This window comes from Danio rerio, chromosome 25 (genome assembly GCF_049306965.1).
Source record: "Danio rerio strain Tuebingen ecotype United States chromosome 25, GRCz12tu, whole genome shotgun sequence".
Classification (NCBI taxonomy): Eukaryota; Metazoa; Chordata; class Actinopteri; order Cypriniformes; family Danionidae; genus Danio; species Danio rerio.
The window spans coordinates 38,247,222-38,271,472 of record NC_133200.1 but is presented as its reverse complement, the minus strand read 5'-3'; the positions used below and the strand labels follow the sequence as shown (position 1 = coordinate 38,271,472).

At 38.5% G+C, this 24,251-nt stretch overlaps 2 protein-coding genes across 30 annotated transcripts in view; both read right to left on the bottom strand.

The window, feature by feature from the left end:
- Window positions 1-5,058, bottom strand: part of kif21a (kinesin family member 21A) — an 83,753-nt gene extending 78,695 nt beyond the window's left edge. For all 27 annotated transcript variants that reach the window (XR_012400535.1, XR_012400536.1, XR_012400533.1 and 24 more), the window contains exon 1: window positions 4,887-5,058. Coding sequence is in view for 21 of the 27 variants with exons in the window: in XM_009298203.5 (XP_009296478.1) it covers window positions 4,887-4,918 (32 nt within the window). In the remaining 6 variants the exon portion in view is untranslated. The remainder of the gene's footprint in view (window positions 1-4,886) is intronic.
- A 2,915-nt stretch (window positions 5,059-7,973) lies between these two features.
- On the bottom strand, window positions 7,974-24,249 carry slc2a13b (solute carrier family 2 member 13b). Of its 3 annotated transcripts, XM_005163180.6 has the most exons (13): window positions 24,175-24,249; window positions 21,909-22,352; window positions 20,436-20,595; window positions 18,908-19,113; window positions 18,717-18,825; window positions 16,408-16,571; window positions 15,678-15,798; window positions 13,550-13,675; window positions 12,905-13,023; window positions 12,557-12,709; window positions 10,850-11,004; window positions 10,095-10,160; window positions 7,974-8,115 (listed from the first exon to the last, which is right to left on the bottom strand). In XM_005163180.6, exons 2-13 carry the CDS (start codon window positions 22,324-22,326, stop codon window positions 8,107-8,109), a joined length of 1,806 nt encoding a protein of 601 aa, XP_005163237.1. In that variant the 5' UTR covers window positions 22,327-22,352; window positions 24,175-24,249; the 3' UTR covers window positions 7,974-8,106.
- Window positions 24,250-24,251: the final 2 nt, after the last annotated feature.

Here is a 24,251-nt window from a genome sequence, read left to right as displayed (position 1 = left end):
CATCATTTCCCCTATAGCGCATGTGTTTGGACTGTGGGGGAAACCGGAGCACCCGGAGGAAACCCACGCCAACACGTGGAGAACATGCAAACTCGGAAATGCCAACTGAGCCAGGACTCAAACCAGCAACCTTCTTGCTGTGAGGTGATAGTTCTAACCACCGTGTCGCACAGCTAATCCATCTTAAATGCACTTAAATTTTGATTTCAGGTTACCTAAATGGCTGCAAAATAGCCTCAAGTGCTAATTCTGTAAGCTCTCTGGGCTTTATTTCACTTCGTGGCCAGTAAACGACATGATGGTCAATAAATGATCAATAAATCCCGTCTTCCATTGATCATCTGTCTGTTCTCTGTCTACTTTTAGCACAGGGAGCCACTCAAACAACACACACACACACAGCTGACACTGATACTCCTGCGTCTGAAGTAGCATTTCTGGTTGAAAATGCCACGCTGATGTTGATGATGCTGATGCAGATACAGCGGTGTACACGTGTAAAACAAAACTACAGCGTGTTAATCATGAACAGAATGCTATCATGCGTTGTTGTGTAGTGTTTTTGGTGTGAATAAGGCTTTAAGGGTGCCTATTATTAGGTAAAATAAGTTCCTGATGTTCCTAAAGTGTGTGTGTGTGAAGTTCCAGCTCAAAATACCACAAAAAAAATGCTTTATATCTCTCTGAAACGGACCCTTTTAGGCTTTGATGCTAATTGTGGTGTTTTGGTGACTGTCGCTTTAAATTCAAATGAGATTGTGCTCTTTTTAAAAGAGGGCGGAGCAACGGATGCCTGTGTATCAGCGTAGTGGTGTATATGAGTATGATGGAAAGTCGTATTTCCAACTCAAACTGAATATTAAGTAGGGGGCGGGGTTTATATTTATGCTCCCCCTCTCATCTTTTAGCAAACTAATGGTTGAGGCAATAATATCCAGCTGTAGACCCACACACACTTCAGCACACACAGTCTAGGCAGGGGTGGGCCATGTATATGGTTACGACAGATGTTAATGTTATTAACGTCTTCTCGGACACCGTCATCAATATATTTTTATAGATATTGTTAATAAATATTCATTCATTCAATCATTTTCTTGTCGGCTTAGTCCCGGGGTCGCCACAGCAGAATGAACCACCAACTTATCCAGCACGTTTTTACGCAGCGGATGCCCTTCCAGCTGCAACCCATCTTTAGGAAATAAACAATAGTGTAAACTATTTCACAAATATGGTGATCAGAGAAAAAGAGTTTTAATTTTATTGCCATTTCAGCTTTTATGTCATGGCAAAAATAAAAAACAATCACGTTTACCACATTTTATAAATACCAATTTTCTATAATTATAAAAATATTCTAACAATTAAAAGTCATCAACAGCAACAAATAATACACAAAGTAATATACATTAATAATAATAATAATAATGATAATATATACGATAAAAATTTTCCCAGAGATGGGTTGCGGCTGTGGGCATCCGCTGTGTAAAAACGTGCTGGATGAGTTGGCGGTTCATTCCGCTGTGGCCACCCCAGATTAATAAAGGGTCTAAGCCGAAAAGAAAACGAATGAATAATTAAGATAAAAATCGAAAACTGTTTTTTTAACATTTCTTTTGATAAAAATTGTACAATTGTAGATGGATTCACATCTAAAACTATTTCATTTAAAGTCTAATATGGCGATCGAGACGGGCGAATGGGGAATGTTGTTTACGTTCGCCAATTTGATATAATAGACCAGGGGTGGCCAACCTTATTCCCGGAGATCTACCTTCCTGCAGATTTCAGTTGCAACCCATATCAAACACACCTGAACCAATTAATTAGGAACTGAACACCACGTGATAATTACAGGCAGGTGTGTTTGATATGGGTTGCAACTGGAATCTGCAGGAAGGTGGCTCTCCAGGAACAGGGTTGGCCACCCTTGTAATAGACTGAAGAGTTTTCAATCAGTCATCATAAGCTATGTTTCCATCCAAAAATGTGAATAAACTTTATGCGCAAAACTGGATTATCGCATAAAAGATGTGCGAATGAAGCAGCGTTTCCATCCAACGAGTCAAAGCGAAAAAAATCGTCACTTCCTGATTAACCGGCGCCAAATATCAACAGTAAAAACTGCATTTGCTGCAGTAGGAGAAGCTGCATCAATCTTTTCTAAATGAATGCGCCTCAGAAGACAAACCTAACATGCAGTGAGCGCGCAGTGGCGTTTGAAGGTGTCAGACGCGGAGCACAGGCGCTCTTGATTCTGGAGGTCATTAATAATATAATAACATTAATTATAACATTATAATGACCAAAAAAACATTTCAGATGTTTTATAGTGTGCTCAGCCTGACGTTTAATTCATTCACACACATTTTAAGCATCACATGACCTCTTTCAACAAAATCACATGACCTTTTTTAATGCGCATGCTGGAGTTTGTGCGGTAAAACTGTTTCCATCGCAGTTTATGCGCATCTTTTCTTATCGAATAAAAAGTTTATCCTACCCAGTTAGGCGCATACGTTTTTTATGCGCATTTTCAAAATTTATGCGCATCATGGCGTTTCCATCGACTGGTTTTTTTATGCGCATTTGCAAAATGGTGGATGGAAACATAGCTAGTGATGATCAGTCATTATTATCTGACTGAGCCAATATAGCAGATACTCCTTTGCTGGCTTTGCTAAAACATTTTTCACAGATATGTAAACGATCTAAATTTCATCCAGGAGTGCAATACCTAGTTTACAGCTTACATACTGCACCTTTAACAAAATGCATTTCTGTACAGGCAGAAAAAAACTATTATCAAGAACAAATGTATTACTGTGGAGTGTAGACTCTCCTATACAAGACCTGAGAAGTGAAGCCAAAACACTTATATCGCCCCCTGATGGCCGGCTGCAGTACAGGTTAAACCCCGCCCACTAAATGCCACAAAAAAGTATACACAACAAATAATTCCTGCCCCAAAAATTCATTTCACGCAGCGAATATCAAACTGATTTATGTTCAAGGCTGCGTCCAAAACTGCATACTTCCATATTGTACAGTACAGTATGCGAGTTGAGTAGTATGTCCGAATTCATAGAATTCGAAAATCAGTACCCGGATGACTATTTCCGGCGAGATTCTGAAGAGCGCATCCCATGCACGCTGCGCTATCTCATGATGCCCCGCGAGAGAATTCATAAATGGGAGTGAAGTGACGCAACTGGCGTGGGTAGGTCACGTGACCATGAAAAAATTGGCGGATGTAGTAGGTCCGAATTCCATTCATAAGCTGCGTCCCAAATGGCACACTATACACTATGCACTCTTGCACTATGTACTTATGCACTTACACACTCAACAGGATAGTATATGTATGTAGTGGCGTCCCAAATGGCACACTAATGTTTTTTTTACTAAACGAAAATTCAAACCGTTTCCCTGATGACGTTTGACAGTCGCCAAATCACTGAAATAAACGACCGAATTATCAAATAATACCTGCCGTGAGTATAACCGCATTCACCATCGGGAGGCGCTATAATCACTCTCGTAGGAGAATTTTGCTTTCACCATCCAAAATAAATAAAGTTATCCAACATGTGCGCCCGATAGCTCCGCCCCTTCCGCTACGTAAGCAAACCTGCGGTCGTTGAGTGCGTGAAGTGTCCATCATTACACACTTCACTTTAGCGGCTGAATGAGTGCATCATCCGGGTAATTAAAGTGCACTTAATGTTTTTAAAGTTTTCAGTGTGAACGCACTACTTACACTATTCATACTACAAAATGGCGTAGAATAGTGCATAAGTATGCGATTTGGGACGCAGCTAAACTGTATATCCAACATACTTTTCTTACAGCCGAGTAGTACGTTTAAATTCAAACGCAGTACCTACCAAGTAGTAGGCGGTTTCGGATGCAGTCCAAGGCTGCGTCTGAAACCGCCTACTACTCAGTAGGTACTGCATTTGAATTTAAACGTACTACTCGGCCGTTAGAAAAGTACGCTGTATACAGTATGAAAGTGAAACGTATGAATGGAATTCAGACGTACTACATCCGCCATTTTGACATGGTCACGTGACGTACCTGCGTCATTTGCGTCGCTTTACTCCCATTCATAAATTCGCTCGCAGGGCATCATGGGATAGCGTAGCGTGCATGGGATGCGCACTCCAGAATCTCGCCGGAAGTAGTAAGTCATCCGGGTACTTCTCGCATACTGTTTTTCAAATACTATAAATTCAGACATTCGGCTCACATACTGATTTTAGCGTACTGTATAGTATGGAAGTAGTTAGCGTTTTAGATGCTAAAAGGTTAATGGGTGTGGCCTCCTGCTAGCATCTGTGATGGCTCAGCAGGATTTTGGGCGGTAATTTGATCATATTTAATCCCTAATGCACAGACTTGGCTCCATGTCATCAAGTAAAAGATGGCAGCAGCTAGCTGGGGACTTTTTGGCTTCACTTTTGTACGACAGAAGGAACACCCTGATGGCCAGATTGTCTTTTACAGTCCAGTGATGACGACACCTTATTTTGCCTCTTGTTTCATTTCAATATTTCCACCTAGTCATGCTAGTTAGCCCCGCCCACTAATCAAGCTCATTGGTTAAAAATCCCACAATATGTATGCAGCTACACATGAGCTATCCTGATTGGCTGTCATTTTCTTTAGAGAATAGCACCGACGTGTGATTTGTTGATGGGAACTTTCCATTGTGACACACAGCAGACATCACTATTAACACATATCCATATTAATTCAGCATCATATTCAATGCAAACCATCACTTCTACTAACTGCAGGCTGATATATGTAGAGCACATGTGCAGCAGGTGACAGACAGGCGAGTGTCCATCAGTAACGCGCACTATCTAGTGCCCTACCTGAGCGCCACCCGCACGGTGCTGTCGTCCATGATGTTAACGGAGCGCCGGAGCTGCGGAGCGGGCTTTCTGGAGGTCTGCTGTCCGGCTCAGGGGCGCATCTGCTCGGCCATGTGTCGGTGTTTATTCGCCACTTGTTCTCGCATGTTCACCTCGAGTCCGGGGCTCATCTGATCCACGCACACTCCAGCATGAAGGACCAGCCGCAATGCGTCACCAAACCACGCCTCCTCGCAGACCCCCGAGGGTGACGTCATCGCGCGCATCCAAATCAGTGCATTAGACTTGTGGTTATGAGACATAATGGATATTCCTCATCGTCATATATGTTATTCTGTATTCTGATTTTCTGCAGATGGTGTTGTCTGTTCAGTTTTATGCTTGAGACTAATTATTTTTGGTCAGTTTCATACAAATAAAAGCCCTTTTGTTTTAGTATCATTGACTTTTTATTAATTACATGTATTTTTCTGTTTTCTTAATTTTTTGTTAACTCTAGTTACTTTTATGTGCGTTTTTCCCTGCGTTTAAATGTTTAAAAATATTTTTAGATCAAACCAAATAAAAATCAGCATCTACTAGAACTAAACGCCCTATATAAATAAAGATGAATTGAATTAAATTTTACTAAAATGAAAATATAGAAATTTTATGCTCTTTAATCTTAAATTTAAATAACAAAAATGAATTTAGTTTTCACTAATTTATTTGAACCATTCTTTCAGTTTCAAAAACAACAATTTAATGTTTTCTATATTAAAATAAATCACAAAACATACATTTATAAATATGAAAATAAAAGCATAAACTTATATAAATAACTAGTGTTCATAATTATAGATATATTGTACATATATTTATATAAATTAGTCATTTGCACTAAAATGCAATACAATAAAGCTTATGTTAGAACTGAAACCTATCTGTGCTGTTTAAGAGACTCCCAGCTGTGGAGCACAGTACAGTTACAGTAAAAGCAGTGTTTGATTTCTGTGTGAACGGTGTGTGTTGTGTGTTGAGTTGTGCAGAGCTGCTAATAGAGAAGAGCTCAGGGTCTCCACCACCTCCTGCTAAACTGTAGAGTCCTGTTACACACTCTCACATTACCACAGCAGCACACACACACACACACACACACACACACACACTTCTACAGCACTACAGTACAGTACAGTGAGGTTCAGTACAGAACAGCAGAGTAACATACAGTGCAGAACAGAACAGTATAGTAGAACAAAAGAGGGTAGAGTACAGTGCAGAACTGTGTAGTGTGATACAGCAGAGTATAGTAGGGTACACTAGACTACAGTGCAGGGCAGTAAATTACAGTAGAATACAGTTGGGTAGAGTACCGTCCAGAACAGTACAGTAGTAGGATACAGTGAAGTACAGCATAGTACAGTATAGTAGGAAAGTACTGTAGAACAGTACAGTATAGTAGACTACAATAGAGTACAGTATAGTAGGAAAACACTGCAGAACAGTATAGTAGAGGGAAGCAGAGTACAGTATAGTAAAGTACAGTAGAGGACAATAGACTACAGTATAGTAGTATAGAACTGCAGAACAGTATAGTAGAGTACAGTATAGTAGGAAAATACAGCAGAACAGTATTGTACAGTACAGCAGAGTACAGTAAAGTAGGGTAGAGTACAGTATAGTAGAGTACAGCAGAGTACAGTAAAGTAGGGTAGAGTACAGTATAGTAGAGTACAGCAGAGTACAGTAGAGTAGAGTATAGTAGGGTACAGCCAAGTAGGGTAGAGTACAGGATAGTACAGTACAATGGACTACAGTATAGTAGAAAAGTACTGCAGAACAGTAGAGTACAGTACAGTAAAGTAGGAAAGTACTGTAGAACAGTATAGTAGAGTACAGAAGAGTACAGTATAGTAGGGTACAGTAGAGTACAGTATAGAAGGAAAGTACTGCAGAACAGTGTAGTAGAGTACAGTATAGTAGGGTACAGTAGAGTACAGTATAGTATGGTAGAGAAGTGTAGTAGAGTACAGTATAACAGGGTACAGAAGAGTACAGTATAGTATGATAGAGTAGAGTACAGTATAGTATGGTAGAGAAGTGTAGTAGAGTACAGTATAACAGGGTACAGAAGAGTACAGTATAGTATGATAGAGTAGAGTACAGTATAGTATGATAGAGTAGAGTACAGTATAGTATGATAGAGTAGAGTACAGTATAGTATGATAGAGTAGAGTACAGTATAGTATGGTAGAGAAGTGTAGTAGAGTACAGTATAACAGGGTACAGAAGAGTACAGTATAGTATGATAGAGTAGAGTACAGTATAGTATGGTAGAGTAGTGTAGTAGAGTACAGTATAACAGGGTACAGAAGAGTACAGTATAGTATGATAGAGTAGAGTACAGTATAATAGGAAAGTACTGCAGAACCTTATAGTAGGGTACAGTAGAGTACAGTGTAGTAGGACAGTACAGCAGAACATTATATAGTAGAGTACAGTAAAATACAGTATAGTAATGTACAGTAGAGTAGGAAAGTACTGCGCAGAACAGTAGAGTACAGTACAGTAGTATATAGAGGACAGCACATGTTCACCAGTACAGACACTGAACTCTCACACACACTGACATTAATGTTTTATTTTTTGCAAACCTTGTAAATGTAAAATCCAACAGAAAATAAAACAGCTCAGCTCACTTTGATCTCATGAAGCCGACAATAATCACTGAACATCTGTTTATTCCCTACTGTGGGATACTTACATATTTCATTACATTACATTCATCATATAATATATATATATATATATATATAAGACGTTAGAGGAACATTTTAATGAACATTAAAACTCTAAATTTGAGTAAAACTTCATCAAATAAGCATATAAGAATATGATCATTCACTGTCATTTTTTTAAATACATTTTTTTAAAGGAAAACCAATAAACAGCTTTAACACGGTCTCTTCTATTGTCATGAATTAATCTGAACTATATGCTCATGTGCAAATCGAATCTGATGTAGATGTTCAGACTTCAGGCAGCTCAGGGTTAAAAGTCAGAGGTCAGAGGTCAGACATGAGTGAACAGGTTTCAGCCAGAAAGAGATCAGAGAGTCAGAAACATTTATTGATCTCACAAATCTACAAATCCAGCAAACAAACGTACATGTTTAATCGGTACAGTAAGAGTTCGATCATTTCCAAACAATGAATCTTCCAATCCACGTACAGAGTCAGCATTACTGCAACTGAAACACATCAAAACACACGGTCCATTAACACACTGACTCCAGATCAGTGCGGTTTATTTAATTCTGCAAATTTGCTTTATTTTTAATATTTAAATTTATACATGGTGGCTTTATTTTTTTAATTAAATATAAATTCTGGATTTTTCTTTATATTCTGATTATTTAATTACAGTTTATAGCTTTTCTGGATTAATTGTTTGCATTTTTACTATTATTTTGTAATTCTGAAGTTATTTATATTATTATAGGCCTCAGTTTATGGACTTTTTCACAATTCTGAACTCATATGTTTATGTTTATGCTCTTCACAATAGTTGGACCATATCTTTTATTCATGTTTCTGTGACTGTTTTGGCTCAATATCTCAAATATTATTTCTCAAAACAGTTTTTAGGCTCTCTTGCAGACTGTTTTACATCAGAATTACAACATAAAATCTGTAATTGTGAATATTTGTGAAATAAAAAGCTGGATTTATCTTTATTATCTCAAATATTATTTCTCAAAAGTATGTTTTCATCCTTTCTTGCAAACTACAAGATAAAATTGTGAAATAAAAATTCCCATTTAGCTTTTTTTTTTTTTTTTGCTTAATATCTTAAATATTATTTCTTAAAATAATTTCTTTGGGCTTTTCTGAAAGTTTTGTTTTACATCAGAATTACAAGATAAAATCTGTAATTGAGAAAAATGATCAAATAAAAAGTTGGAGTTCTCTTGAATTTATTTGTGCAACTATTTTTAGCTTAATATCTTAAATATTCTTTCTCAAAACTGTGTTTTTAGGCGTTCTTGAAGTTATATCTTACATCAGAATTACAAGATCAAATCTATAATTGTGACAATTTGTAAAATAAAACACAGGATCTATCTTGAAACAATTTTTGCAAAGTTTTTCAGCCTAATATCTCAAATAGTATGTCTGAAAATTGATGTTTTTAGGCTTTAGGCATCAGAATTACAAGATAAAATCCAAAATGCTGAAATAAGTTGTATTTATTTATTTATTTTTGTAGCTACTTTTGGATTAATATCCTAAATATGATTCCTTAAAATTGTGTTTTTAGGCTTTCTTGCAGACTATTGAACATCAGAATTACAAGATAAAAAATGTAATTGTGAAAATTTGTGAAATAAAATGTTTTATTTACCTTTATTTTATGTTTGCAAATTTATTTATCAGCTTAAAATCTCAATTCTTAAAATTATGTTTAGGCTTCCTTAAGGTTTTATTTCACATCAGAGCTGAAACTTAAAATACATAATTGAAAAAAAAGGAAATAAAATGTTTATCTTAATTTTATTTTTGCTAATTTTTTCAGCTTAATACCTTAAAATTATTTCTCAAAATGATGCTTTTAGGCTTTCTTGAAGATTGTTTCACATCAAAATTGCAACATAAAATCTGTAATCGTGAATATTTGTGAAATAAAAAGGTAGAGTTATCTTTATTTTATTTTTTGCAACATTTTTGGCTCAATATCTCAAATATTATCATCTTAAAATTGTGTTTTTAGGCTTTCTTGCAGACGGTTTTACATCAGAATTACGTACAGAATTCAAAATGTAATAAAAGTTGTAATAATCTTTATTTTTGCAACTTTTTCAGCTTAAAATCTCAAATATTATTTCTCAAAATGATATTTTCAGGCTTTCTTGAAGTTTTATTTTACACCAGAATAGCAAAATCAAATCCGTAATTGTAAAAAGCTGTGAAACAAAAAGTTGTATTTAACTTTAACTTGATGAGAGAAAGCAAAGTGTCTATAGTTCTGTGACCCATTCACTGCATTTTCAAAATGATTTTCTGCTCAACAGGCAGATGTGCCTCCAATCACTCAAATATTTCAATCGACTTCTTCAGTAAATTCAAAATGCAAAGGTAATACAAAAATGTTGTGTTCGATGTTCTTTCTAGAGTGAAATAAAACACTTATTAAAATCAAACTCTTTGTTTTTTTTTGGCTGGTACTCACTGATATGTAGGAAATTCTGCCCTCTGGCTCCGAAGTGGCGTAATGCAACGCTCCAAACTCCAGACGCTAAAACACCAAACACCAGCAGATTCAGACTAAAATCAAGACAATCAATCTAACAAACAACCAAAACCACAAGCCCAGAAACCACTCCAAAGAATACTTAAGCCAAAGATGACAATTCTGTCCTTTTTTATACCAATTTGCGGCTATTTTGAGTCGTTAAAGTGCTTGCATTTAATTAGAATTTACCAGGTAATATTCTAAATGTTGTTGTAACTTTACAGCTCCTATGAGTAACACGGAAATAAAAACCAAGCGAAGATCCTTACAATACTAAAAACATGTCTGGACTGATATGAAGAAGACAGAATTTGACTTTTGGATCAAATATTCATGCTATAACAGAGCTTCAAACTCTATTTGATCATCTCCCATTTGTTTAATAAAGCGCATATGCATGTGGGCCGCACTCCAGAGTGCTTATCAATATAGTGATCTCTCCTCCTGTCAGCGTGAATCCAGTCAGCCCTGCTGTGCCAGGAACACGCTTTAAATAAACAACAGTCATCTGTACATGTGCAAATACAATCAGCGCAGGATCCGTCAGGGAATCTCAGCGTTGCGCTTTTGTTTACGGTGTGTTTAATGTGTCTACAGTACGAGTCTCTGGAATGAGAACCACAGCATCGCTCACACCATCATCACTCCTCCTCATCCTCGTCTTCATCAGAGCGGGAGTTTCCTCCGTTTACCCGCATGTACTGATCTGTGTGGGCTCCGCAGCTGCAGAGTCGCCTGCTGAACAGAGACTCGATCTCCTCCAAGCGCAAACCCTTGGTCTCCGGCAGACACCCCGACACGAACACGAAGCCCAGCAGAGCCAGAGCAGCGTACAGGAAAAACGCTCCTGAAACAACAGCCAGAAAACAGCTTAACAGCTGACTCCACAGAACTCATGTTAATGCTGGACTGAGAAAGTCTGAAAATGAGTGTGTAGCATTAAGTCAAAAACTTTAGCCTCTTGCTAAAACAATAAACATGCTAAGAAACATGTATAAACATGCTAAAGAAGTGTTAAAATAAAGCCCCTTAATAGCAGCATGTTAAAACATGCTAAAGATGTGTTGCCACTTTAGCCCCTTGCTAAAACAGTAAACATGCTAACAACATGTTAAATGCATGCTAAAGATTTGTTGACACTTTAACCCCTTGTTTAAACAGCAAACAAGCTAGCAACTTGTTAAAACATGCTAAAGATGTGTTGACACGCTAGCCCCTTGCTAAAAACAGTAAATATGCTAGCAACATGTTAAAACATGCTGAAGATAAGCTGACACTCTAGCTCCATGCTAAAACAGTAAACATGCTAGCAACATGTTAAAACATGCTAAAGATGTGTTGACACTTTAGCCCCTTGTTTAAACAGTAAACATGCTAGCAATATGTTAAAACATGCTAAAGATGTGTTGACACTCTAGCCCCTTGCTAAAACAGTAAACATGCTAGCAACATGTTAAAACATGCTAAAGATGTGTTGACACTTTAGCTCCTTGTTTAAACAGTAAACATGCTAGCAACATTTAAAAACATGTTAAACATGTATCGAAACTCTAGCCCCCTGCTAAAACAGTAGACATGCTAGCAACATGGTAAAACATGCTAAAGATGTGTTGACACTTTAGCTCCTTGTTTAAACAGTAAACAAGCTAGCAACATGTTAAACCATGCTAAAGATGTGTTGACACTCTAGCCCCTTGCTAAAAAGAGTAAACATGCTAGCAACAAGTTAAAACATGCTAAAGATGTGTTGACACTCTAGCACCTTGCTAAAAACAGTAAAAATGCTAGCAACATGTTAAAACATGCTAAAGATGTGTTGCCACTCTTGCCCAATGCTAAAACACTTAACATGCTAGCTACATACTAATTTATGCACTTTCAGTTTTAACAAGCTGCTAACATGTTTTGACAACTTGCTTGAATGTTTTAACATGCTGCTAGCATAATTTAGCTTTTTTACCAATGTTTAAACATGTTGTTAATAGCAGTTTTGACAATTTGCTAGCATGTTTTTAACATGTTTCTATCATGTTTACCGTTTTAGGTCTATGATTTCAACATGTCTCTTTAGCATGTAATTTGCAAGCATGTTTCAGCAGAGTGTTAGCATGTTTTAGCATATTGCTAGTATTTGTATAGTCTTTGTACCCTTTTAAGAAAGTAACATGTTGCTAGCACTATTTGAAAGGCTGTTAGCGCATTTAAGACTTTTGAATTAACATTAAAACAGTCATTTTGTGAAGACTGCCATATTGAACACACTCCTAACATGTTTCTAACTTGATTAACACACTGTTAGCTTTTAGCACGTTGCTAGCATCTTTATGTAACGACACTCTGCTAGCATCTTTCAGCCAGTTTCCACATCAGCCTCTTGCATGTATACTGTGTTTTTTTACCGTAGTATGTCAGATACTGGGCCACATGGAGGAATGTCAGCGATACGAGGACGTTGCAGATCCAGTTGACCCCAGCGGAGCAGGCGTTTCCAGTGCTGCGAGCCCACAGCGGGTAAATCTCAGAGTTTACCGTCCACGGCATCGGGCCCATTCCTACGCCAACACACAACCTGACGTCAACTAAACATCATTACTGCACATTGAACCTTGCATTACCAAAACAACTGTAGAATCACCACAACAGATTAATTCAAATACTTCACTATAGCATGCTTCAAAAACACTATCGTATCTACTATACGTTGCTATAGTATTTTTTCTTTTGGGTTTGGAGAACTGAACACTCACCTGGAGCAAAGAAGGCCAGATAGAGAATGAGACCCAGCAGAACAACCCAGGAATATGGTGTAGGACAGTAGTTGTAGGCCCAGAAAACACTGGAAGCCTTCTGAGTGCCATTGAAACACCTTAATAAAACAAGAACAAGAACCAAAACCATCTGATGACTAATCCAAAATGTTTATTTAAAATATACTCTGCTTTTTTTGGAAATAGGCTCATTTTAATTACCATATTCTCATTCTGGTGTGATAATCAAGGGACATAGATGTTGTATTATGGCTAAAGCAAGCAAAATAATATTACAAAGTGCCTGGAAACAGTGCTGCAGTGGTACAGCAAGACCCTTGATTATTATGCTATGCTAAAACATGCTAAAAAGTTGTTGAAACCTTAGCCCAATGCTAAAACAGTTAACATGCGAGCTGCATGTTAACACATGCTAAAGATTTGTTGTCACCAAGCCCTTGCTAAAACAGTAAACAAGCTAGCGTAATGTTAAAACATGCTAAGATGTTATGACACTCTAGCCCCTTGCTAAAACAGTAAAGATGCTAGCAACATGAATAAACATGCTAAAGGTATGTTAAAACTTTAACCACTTGCTAAAACAGTAAAGATGCTTTGTGTTTATCACCTGTGTTACTGTATTACCTGCCCAATGCTGCCGTCTCTGTGTTCGCCGGATCTACAGGCACACATGAGGACTGAACCACAGCTGTAGCGTTCAGACCGTAACAGAAACCACAATCTGGATCCAACATGCAGGATTCACAGAACCTTCAGGAACACACAGAAAAAAAGTCCAGTCACTCTTATATCCTAATATATTTTAGAGTGTTTTTATTAATAGCAACTAATTAAATTATGTTTTTGCCACATTGGATTTGTGGCTGGTTCTTGCTATGAATAAACATGACTCTAACAGCACCAGTAGATGGCGATAAGAGCCTGTTTTAATGACTGATTCTTTAAAGCGTTCGTTCAAAACGGTTGATTCATTTCTAAATGTATTGACTGTGTTTATGCATGAATCATTGACTCAAATAATTCACTGTAGAATTATTACTCATTACACACTAAGGGTGTCACGATCCTCCAAATCCTCGATTCGATTACATTGTCGATTCTAAAGGCACGATTCGATTTTCGATTATGAGTAATTAATTAATTAATGACCAATTAATTATTTGTAGCCTACCGTTTAAACTACCTGACCTGCATGGTCTTTGTTTTACCCATAAACAAATCATACAGTAAATGAATAAAGGCAAGATACACACATAATTACCACCTGTCAATCACTTTTTCTGCGGGACTCGTGAACAGGCAGTGATCTGTGTCGTTATAATGGCGTCGGTAAAAAAGACGCACAACCAACAGGAACCAGCCAACAGTATCTGAGGTGTTCGCTAAAATGACTTCGTACAAGTGAGTGAAGGATTGAAGCAGTCCTCTGACTGCCTGGACCTGCTGTCTCGAGCGCATGGCTGTGTGTGTGTGTGCGTCTGTGTGGTCACGTGATGTGCATTTTCAGAGGTAGAGAGGAAGGAGGGCTGCTCAGAAATGCTACACGCCACTGTGGATGTCAAATCGTTGTCGTTCTAAAATGCCATTTAAAAACAAAGACAGTGTAAACAGGGCCTGAGTGTGTACTTTTCGCGAGCGGATTTGCAACAGGGGCGGGCGGAGGATCGCGATGCCGGTGTTGTCTATCAGAAGAACCGTACGTAATACGTACATAGCAGAGCTTGCAAAACTGTGTTTTTTTTTGTCGACAATACGGACGTTGTCAACATAACTCACTGGAAATTCAAAATGCTTACACACCGGCGACTTTATTAGAAGAGGAGAGGGTTTAAGCTCTGTCGACGGGTCTCCTGCTTCTGCAGTTTAACAAGCACTTCAACAAGCCTGTTTTTTTTCCCGCTTTGCAAGCCAAGCTGACGTGACATGGGGGCGTGGCAGCATCGACGATTCTATTTTTTGATTCGATAATCGAAATTGAGCATAAATTTCGATCGATTTCGATAAAAAATCGAAATCGTGACACCCCTAACTCTGACTGGTTTCTTTTTTATCTGTTTTACTTGTATCTGCAATACTTGATTCATTTATTGGCTGATATTGTTCCTAATGTATGTAATCTGACCTTTCCACCAAGTTACCTTTACATGGACACACACACACACACACACACACACACACACACACACACACACACACACACCTAACAGTACCTGACTATATTGTTTTTGTTTTGTTTTTTATTTTTGTTTTGTTATGTTTTTTGTCGATGTTTTTTTTTGTATTTGTATGATCCCAATTTATGTACCTTTTTGCATATTCTAAAAAAAAAAAAAAATAGCAAAAAACGTCTGCAGATTCCGTCTGGCCCTGCTCTTTGGTAAAAACAAACAAACAAACAAACAAACAAACAAACAAATAAAAAACAGACAATAGTGTGTCTAAAATGTAACTTACACAATATCAGTTTCTTTTTTGTTGAACGGTGTATAACATTAAGAAAACATTTGCACTTGTGCTGATATTCGGGAAAATCACACTCTTGTTTGAAGTTACTGAACTATATCATAAGTTATAAACATTAAAACACAAACCGATGCATTTAGCACTTCATCACTTGAATTAAAGGCTCCTTCACACTGCATTCCAGTCAATGACTTCAACATTTCGACCATAAACATGCTCGTTTTAGAGGGATAAAGTTGATCATGTCAGCTGGCACATGTTTAACCCACGTTTTTAACACATTTCTCACCCATAGTTTCCGCAGGTGGAGTTGTGGATGGAGGGGTTAGACGGGTGAAAGGTCACAGGTGGAGACGCCTGAGCCGAGAGCAGGAATCCTGCAGCCAAGACCATCAGGCTGACAGCAGTACCTGAATCATTCCCACACACACACACCATCATTCTCACACTACACACTCGAGCTATCAAACATATCAATAATCCGATAAGTGTCAATACAGGAATATTGCTTTTGGTTATTATTGGTCAGAGCGTGTACAATGACTTGATTTATTCGATTTCAAACATGGCGGCATGGTGGTTCAGTGGTTAGCACTGTTGCCTCACAGCAGGAAGGTCGCTGGTTTAAGTCCCGGCTGTGTCAGTTGCCGTTTCTGTGAGGAGTGCTCTGGTTTATCCCCACAGTTCAAACACATGCGCTATAGGGGAACTGAATAAACTAGATTTTCCGTAGTGTGAATGTGAAGGTGTATGGGTGTTTCCCAGTACTGGATTGCTGCTGGAAGGGCATCTGCTGCGTAAAACATATGCTGGAATTGTTGGTGGTGGATTCTGCTGTGGCAATCCCTGATTAACAAGAGACTAAGCAGAAGGAAGATGAATGAATGAATAGTTTTGTGCGCGTGTGTGATTTGGGGGATGTGTGTGGGGGGGGTATCGAATATCGATATTTTTCGAGGTTCCAGGATCGTGACAACCCTACAACACACACATGTCTATGGCGGTGTTTGAATCCTCACCTAGTAGACTAGCCATAGTCAGCCTCCTGCGGCCCACTCTCTCCACCAGCCAAACGCCCACCAGAGTGAACAGAAAGTTGGTGAAGGCTGTGCCGGCGGCCAGCCAGATGGCCATCTGATCATCCTGAACTCCTGACATCTGCAGGATGGTGGCGCTGTAGTACCTGCAGCATTCAGAGAACTAAATGAGAAAACTAAATGTCGCAGGAAGTGCTTTGAAATGTGCAATTTTTAGTCGAGGATTGACAAAATCTCTACCGAAATATAAAGAACGGGCGGGGCTTAATGTAGCTCCTCCCCTTTAAAAAGCAGCCAATAGCGTTTTGTTTGATCAAAGCTCTGTCTGTGAGTGATTGAGCTCAAGCGCATCAAATGAAAAGCCAATGAGAAAAAAAGGGCGGGGCATGTCAGGCACTAAAGAGCATTTGATTGGTCAGAAGATTTGATAAGGAAACTAAAGTATGAAGTGGCGTCATAAAAAATAAATAAAAAAAATGAATGAATCGTCCAATGACTTCCCTAGATAAGCCTTTAAATGTCAATTTAAGCTGAATATTAGTATCTTGCAATATAACTAGTAAAATATGATGCGCTGTCATCATGCCAAAGATAAAACAAGTTAACTATTAAAACTATTATTTAAAAAAATGTGCGCTCTGAGGTAAATGAATAGTATTTGCTTTTGTCCAACCCATCTATTCTCACGAAATCAACCTATTTAAAACAATAGAACTCTTGAATTAATGAAAACCTGCATTACCCATGATGCTGTGCAGAAAAGTCCACCAATCAGAGAATTTCAGTAAGTAAAATTGCGAAAAAATACATCTGTAGCTCCGCCCACTGACATAAAGCACTATAAGTCAAACTAACACACGCACTCGAGTTTTGTGGAACACTGGCAAGTGTAAACGCACATTTGGCCTTACCGTGCATTCACACAGGGCTTCAGCGTCAACGCTTGACCGAGGGCGTGTCTGAAGTTGGGGCTGACGCAATCATCATAGCAGCGCCAGCCAATGAAATTAGTCCACAATCGGTTACTGTCTGAGCTGGTGTATTTGCATGAAGCAATCTGATTGGCTGACGCTTCAGTTGCCGCTTGAAAAGCTGAGAAAGTCCCAACTTCTGCAGCGAGCAACGGTGCCAATGGATCCACAATGCAGTTCGGCAACGCTTGACGTCACTCATTCAAAGTAAATAGGAAACGCTGACGCTGACGCCCCAATTGAATGGGGTGTTGAAGGGGCAGTTCGCCCAAAAAATGAAAATTCGATCATTATTTACTAACCCTATACTTGTTCTAAACCAGTTTGAGCTTGTTTTTTGTTCCCATTGACTTGTGGAAGTCAACGATTACAAGTTTCCAGCATTCTTCAAAATATCTTCTGTGTTCAACACAACCAAAAGAAAACTCAAACTGGTTTGTAATAAGGGAGAGTAAGTGATGACAGAATTTTTGGGTAAACTATACCATTAATTTTGACAGATTGATTGATTGATTGATTGGTTGACAGATTGATTGGTTGATTGATTGATTGACAGATAGATTGGTTGGTTGGTTGGTTGGTTGATTGATTGATTGAATGATTGATTGACAGATTGATTGGTTGGTTGATTGACTGATTGATTGATTGATTTATTGATTGATTGATTGATTGATTGATTGGTTGGTTGATTGATTAAATGATTGGTTGATTGATTGATTGATTGATTGGTTGATTGATTGACAGATAGATTGGTTGGTTGATTGATTGATTGATTGACAGATTGATTGGTTGGTTGATTAATTGATTGATTGATTGAATGGTTGATTGATTGACAGATTGATTGGTTGGTTGATTGATTGATTGATTGGTTGGTTGATTGAAGGGTTGATTGATTGATTGATTGATTTGTTGGTTGGTTGATTGATTGATTGGTTGATTGATTGAATGGTTGATTGATTGAATGGTTTATTGATTGGTTGGTTGATTGATTGATTGATTGGTTGGTTGATTGATTGAAGGGTTGGTTGATTGATTGATTGATTGATTGATTGATTGATTGATTGATTGATTGATTTGTTGATTGATTGATTGATTGATTGATTGATTGATTGATTGATTGATTGATTGATTGATTGATTGATTGATTTCACTTTATTAATCCCAGAGGGAAATGAATTTTTCCAACTGGCACAGTCACACAAAATACAAGTTTAAATACCTGCAAAGTGCAATTCCCTGCTCAGTTCTGGAAGCTATATGTGTGTTATGGGGCTTAATGCAGTGTTGATAATGTGCAGTGTTGTGCTGCTAATGTCCTACATGACGGTGTTGATTCCCGCGAGCTGCTGGAACATCTGAAGTCCACAACCCACGATAAGAGCTCGACGAGCCGGAGGAGAGGCCAGCATACGCCACAAAACCGGACCCCCTGAAAGACCACCAGTCAGATCATCACTGCTGTCCATTAGCAATCCATTCAAAAAGTGATGAATAAATAATTAATTAATGACCTGCGACGTCTCTCTGCTCCTCCTGGATGCTGCAGCGGATGCTCTCGAACTCTTCCTCCACATCCACATCGCCGCGGATCTGACGGAGCACCAGTAGTGCATTCTGGGTAAATCCCTTCTGCAGGAGCCAACGAGGACTTTCAGGGAGGAAGAGGAATCCTAGAAACTGAAGAGCGGCAGGGACCACCGACAAACCCAACATAAACCTGCACACACACACACACACACACACACACAAACACACACACATACACACACACACACACACACGTTCATCAATGCAATCCTGAGCTGTTCAACCTATTTAATAAACTTGTTTAATTAATTGTATTTTATTTAAATGTCATTTAAACAATCAATAAACAATACAATAGGATCCCAATAGTCCAAACACTAATAATAATACTGGTGACATAAGATTTTTGGTTACACAAATTCTGGTCTGTTTTAAATTAACATTGACTATAAATTAAATACTAAATACATATAAATATATATATTTTTTAATAATGTTTTTAGGGGGTTACACCTTTAATTTGGATAGGACAGTAAACGTTACAGACAGGAGAGTATTAGGAACAGAGAGAGGGAAAGGGTTGGCAAAGGACCTAAAGCCAAGAATTGAACTTGGGTCGCTGTGAGCACCATGGTGCTATATGTCAGCACACTTAACCACTAGGCTACTGGCGCCGACAAATACCTATATTTTATCTTAAATATTAATGAATAAAACCAATTGAACCTTTTTTTTCAATTACAGAATTCATTCTGAAAAACTACATTACCCATGATGCTCTGCAGGTAATTCCACCAATCACAATGGCTAAAAAGAGACTTTTAGCTCCACCCACTGTCTTGAAGCACCAATCAAGTCTTAAAATATTTAAATATTTGTATTTTACACACATATATTGCTATAAATCTTTCTTTAGTTAAAGCCAAAATATAGTTTTTATTAATTTTTGATTTGCAGTACTTCATGAGATTGTAGTTTTTCCTCTCTATATACTACATCAGTGCTGTTTATTCATTTATTGTTCCCATAGGTACTATTTAAAACAAATTCTTGACTTTTTTTTGGCCTCAGTCCACACGTTTGACGCACAGTTTATACTATAAACTAAACTAGCTAATAAAAGACGTTTATAACCGTGAAATAACACACATAAATAAATAAAAATAAAACCCTAAATCTAAAATTGAATAAAAAAACACAACAAGATCCCAATAGTGCAAATTTAATTTAATAAAAGCCACTAAACTCATGTTGACATATTAATATTGACTATAACTCAAATACTAAACACATATACTTTATCTGAAAATATATTCATTATAAAAACAAACCCATTGAGCCTTTTGTTCTTCTGAGCTGTTCAGCCTATTTTAAATAACAGAACTCATCCTGAAGAACTACATTACCCATAATGCTGTGCAGAAAATTCCACCAATCAGAGAATTTCAGTGCGTATGCTGTTCGAGTGTAAAAACAATGCCTCTATCACAATAAAATGAATGTTTTTCTGACCTCCAGCCGTCATGAGGCAGGTAACTAAAGGCTCCGTCCACAACACTGGCGATGAACTGTCCACCGGTGATGAAGAGAGTGTTAACGGTGACCAGCTGACCGCGCAGATCTGGAGGAGAAACCTCAGCGATGTAGACGGGCACCGTCATCGACGCGATTCCTGGAATCAGACTTGATATAAGCAGTCTGCAGAAACACTTTGATTGGCATTCTCCCTTAGTATGATGTCATCAGAGGGGGAAAGCCCCGCCCACTAGTGTCCATCTCTCCCTCATTAGCATAGGACGTCAGTCTTGTTTTTGAATCTGCCACTATGCTGACACACAGGCATCTGTAGCTCCGCCTTCTTCTGAAAACACCACAATCTCATTTGCATTTAAAGCGACAGTCAACAAAACACCACAATTAGGATCAAAGCCTAAAAGGGTCCGTTTCAGAGGGTTATAATCATTATCCGTGTGTCATTTTATTTTGTTTCTTGTTCCATTAGTCTGGCTGAGATTTCTTTTTGATGGTGCTGTATATTCCTGTATTGTTTTACCACATACCTTTTCATTATGTATGTGGAATAGCAATCAAAACACGTCAAATGAGCTCAAGTATGAGACAAATTCTGGACCCTTGTCAGTGAGGGGTGGGTCTTCCGCACCACCCCTGGCTACGAGCCTGGGTTACATATCGTAATAGGTCCTCTTTAATGAATATATTGATCATTGTTTGTTCATTATAGTAAATATATTAACTAACATTAACGTGTCCCGTATTATAAAATGTGACTGAAAATTCATCTATGCATGACATTATTAACCAGTTAAACTATGGTGCTATTTTGTGATTTACGCCTGGATTTTGCCTACCCAAATTTAAAAGCTTCCCAAATCCACATGCAGAGGTGTAAAAGCAAAATTGTGGTATTTTAAAGGTGTTATTTTAAAGAAAATCCTTTGAATTTTCATAAAACACTATTGAAAGTGTTTTATACCTCAGCGATGTAGATGGGCACCGTCATCGACGCGATTCCTGGAATCAGACTTGATATAAACAGTCTGCAGAAACACTTTGATTGACATTCTCCCTTAGTCTGATATCATCAGAGCGGGAAAGCCCCGCCCACTAGTGACCATCTCTCCCTCATTAGCATAGAACACTAGTCCTGTTTTGAATCTCCCACTGTGCTGACACACAGGCATCTGTAGCTCCGCCCTCTTTTGAAAAGAACACATTTGCATTTAAAGCGACAGTCACCAAAACACCACAATTAAGATCGAAGCCTGAAAGAGTGAGTTTAAAAGGGTTATAAACATTATTTGTGTGTTATTTTGAGCTTAAACTTCACATACACACTTATTTGACAAACAGGCATAATAGGTCCCCTTTAACTTGAATTGTCCAATATTTCTGCATTCAGTGTATTTTACTTTAAATAAACACAGCCTTGAACAGACTTCCTCGTTGTCTGGATGCAGATCTCACCTAACCCGAGCCCGACCGTGAGCCTCCCACACAGAAGGGCCTCTTTATTGCGTGCGACGCTTAGTATGATTCCTCCAGCACAGAAGATGAAGCTGGCCAGCAGAATGCAGACCCTCCGTCCGAATCGTCCGTTCAGAAACCCTCCGGCCAGAGCGGAAACAGCAGCGGCACCGACAGTAATGGAAACCAGCAGCTCCTGCCACACAGAACTGAGCTTCTTCTCCCTCTTGAGGAGCAGCATGGCTCCGGAAACCACTCCGGTGTCATAGCCGAACAGAAATCCTCCCAGAGCCGAGAAGAAGGCCAGCGTGTAGACGAAACACGGAGGGCCCGGCTGGAGTTCATGGTCACGCTTTGATGCTGTCTTTATTAAAGTGCTCTCGTCTTCAACTCTAGCGTACGCTCTCTGATCCTCCATCCTCCAGAGATCATGCACATTGTGTCCTGAATCACAAAGACAACATCTTGAGATCATCACATGATTGCAGCCATAAACCAGAGCACGCTGGCAGTGTGCACACACCTTAAACTCTTAGTGCATGAATACTGTGTCAATACGTCAGGTCAGGTGCTGTTAAAACTACTTAGTAGGCATTGACTTCCATAGTATAAATTTGGAACAAGCTAAGGGAGAGTAAATACAGACGACAGATTTAATTTCCTTGAGTGAACTGTCCATAAGCATAACTAAATGTCTGTTTTAATTGGCCACGTTTGAGTTATCTTGAGCTAAAGCACCACATGCTGAAACATGTCAACTCTGCTAGTGTTTTAGAAAGTTTAATAGGGTTAACTGAATCAAATGTCATATATTTATGTCATATTTAAGCATTATTTTACATTATTAATAGATTCTGTTTACTGTTATGTTAAATGTATGTTATACATTCACCGGCCACTTTATTAGGTACACCTGTCCAACTGCTTGTTAACACAAATTTCTAATCAGCCAATCACATTGCAGCAACTCAATGCATTTAGATGTGTAGACACGGTCAAGACGATCTGCTGCAGTTCAAATCAAGCATCAGAATGGGGAAGAATTTAAGTGACTTTAAACGTGAAATGGTTGTTGGTGCCAGATGGGCTGGTCTGAGTATTTCAGAAACTGCTGATGTACTGGGTTTTTCACACACAACCATCTCTAGGGTTTACAGAGAATGCTCCGACAAAGAGGAAATATCCAGTGAGCGGCAGTTCTGTGGGTGCAAATGCCTTGTTGATGCCGGAGGTCAGAGGAGAATGGCCAGACTGGTTCCAGCTGATAGAAAGGCAACAGTAACTCAAATAAGCACTCGTTACAACCGAGCTCTGCAGAAGAGCATCTCTGAACACACAACACGGCCAACCTTGAGGCGGATGGGCTACAGCAGCAGAAGAGCACACCGGGTGCCGCTCCTGTCAGCTAAGAACAGGAAACTGAGGCTACAATTCACACAGACTCACCAAAACTGCACAATAGAAGATTGGAGAAACGTTGCCTGCTCTGATGAGTCTCCATTTCTGCTGACACATCCGGATGCTCGGCTCAGAATTTGGCCTCAATGTCACCTCATCTATGCCACGAACGATTAAGGGGGTTCTGAGGGCAAAAGGGGGCCAACCCGGTACTAGTGAGGTGTACCTAATAAAGTGGCCAGTGAGTGAATATAATTTCCAGGGAAACAAAATGAATGGAAAATGCTTAAATACAGCGGACAATCTTGGTATTCTTCTTGCTGTTCATCTTTTGGTGTTTACTTCCAGCAAAATAACCATCAGCATGAAAATGTTTCCATCAGCATGTTAAATATTAGCCAGCAAAGCACTTCTGACAGCAATAAGCAAGCTAGTGGTGTACCTAATAAAGTGGCCGGTCGATGTATAAGTTATTAACTACTTATTTTTCTATTACTATATTTTATTATTTACGAACGACCCGATTCAGTAAGAAATCTGACCTTTTTACTTTAAACTTCAATCATTACACGTTAAAAATAAATAAATTAATCGCAAAATATCTAGTATGTTTATACAAAACTCCATCTAAATAAGGTCGCGAACTACATAATGTTTTAAAATCCCCTCATGTTTTATTTTTTATTCAGACTCTTATATTAGCACACATAAAACAAACATCAACAACTTCCTACATGATATGAGCGCGTACACATCTACTGTACACAGCGATGCTAACATGCTACAAAAAACGAACTAGCCTCATCACATATGAACATAAAATGACATAAAATGCGCAAATATTTGTGCTGTCTCTCAGTAAACTTACCAGCTAATCTCGTTTCAGAGTGTTTGTATTGATCCGTGTGTCTTTGCTTTCACTGTTGCGCTCAAACAGGAAGTTGT

Excerpts from the sequence above, each read along its gene's own strand:
- slc2a13b (XM_005163179.6), bottom strand. The coding sequence starts at position 22,326 with ATGGAGGATCAGAGAGCGTACGCTAGAGTTGAAGACGAGAGCACTTTA. Across the intron at positions 19,114-20,435 it reads CTGCCTCATGACGGCTGGAG|GTTTATGTTGGGTTTGTCGG; the intron begins GTCAGAAAAACA and ends GTGTGTGTGCAG. Across the intron at positions 13,676-15,677 it reads TCCACCTGCGGAAACTATGG|GTTCTGTGAATCCTGCATGT; the intron begins GTGAGAAATGTG and ends GTGTTCCTGAAG.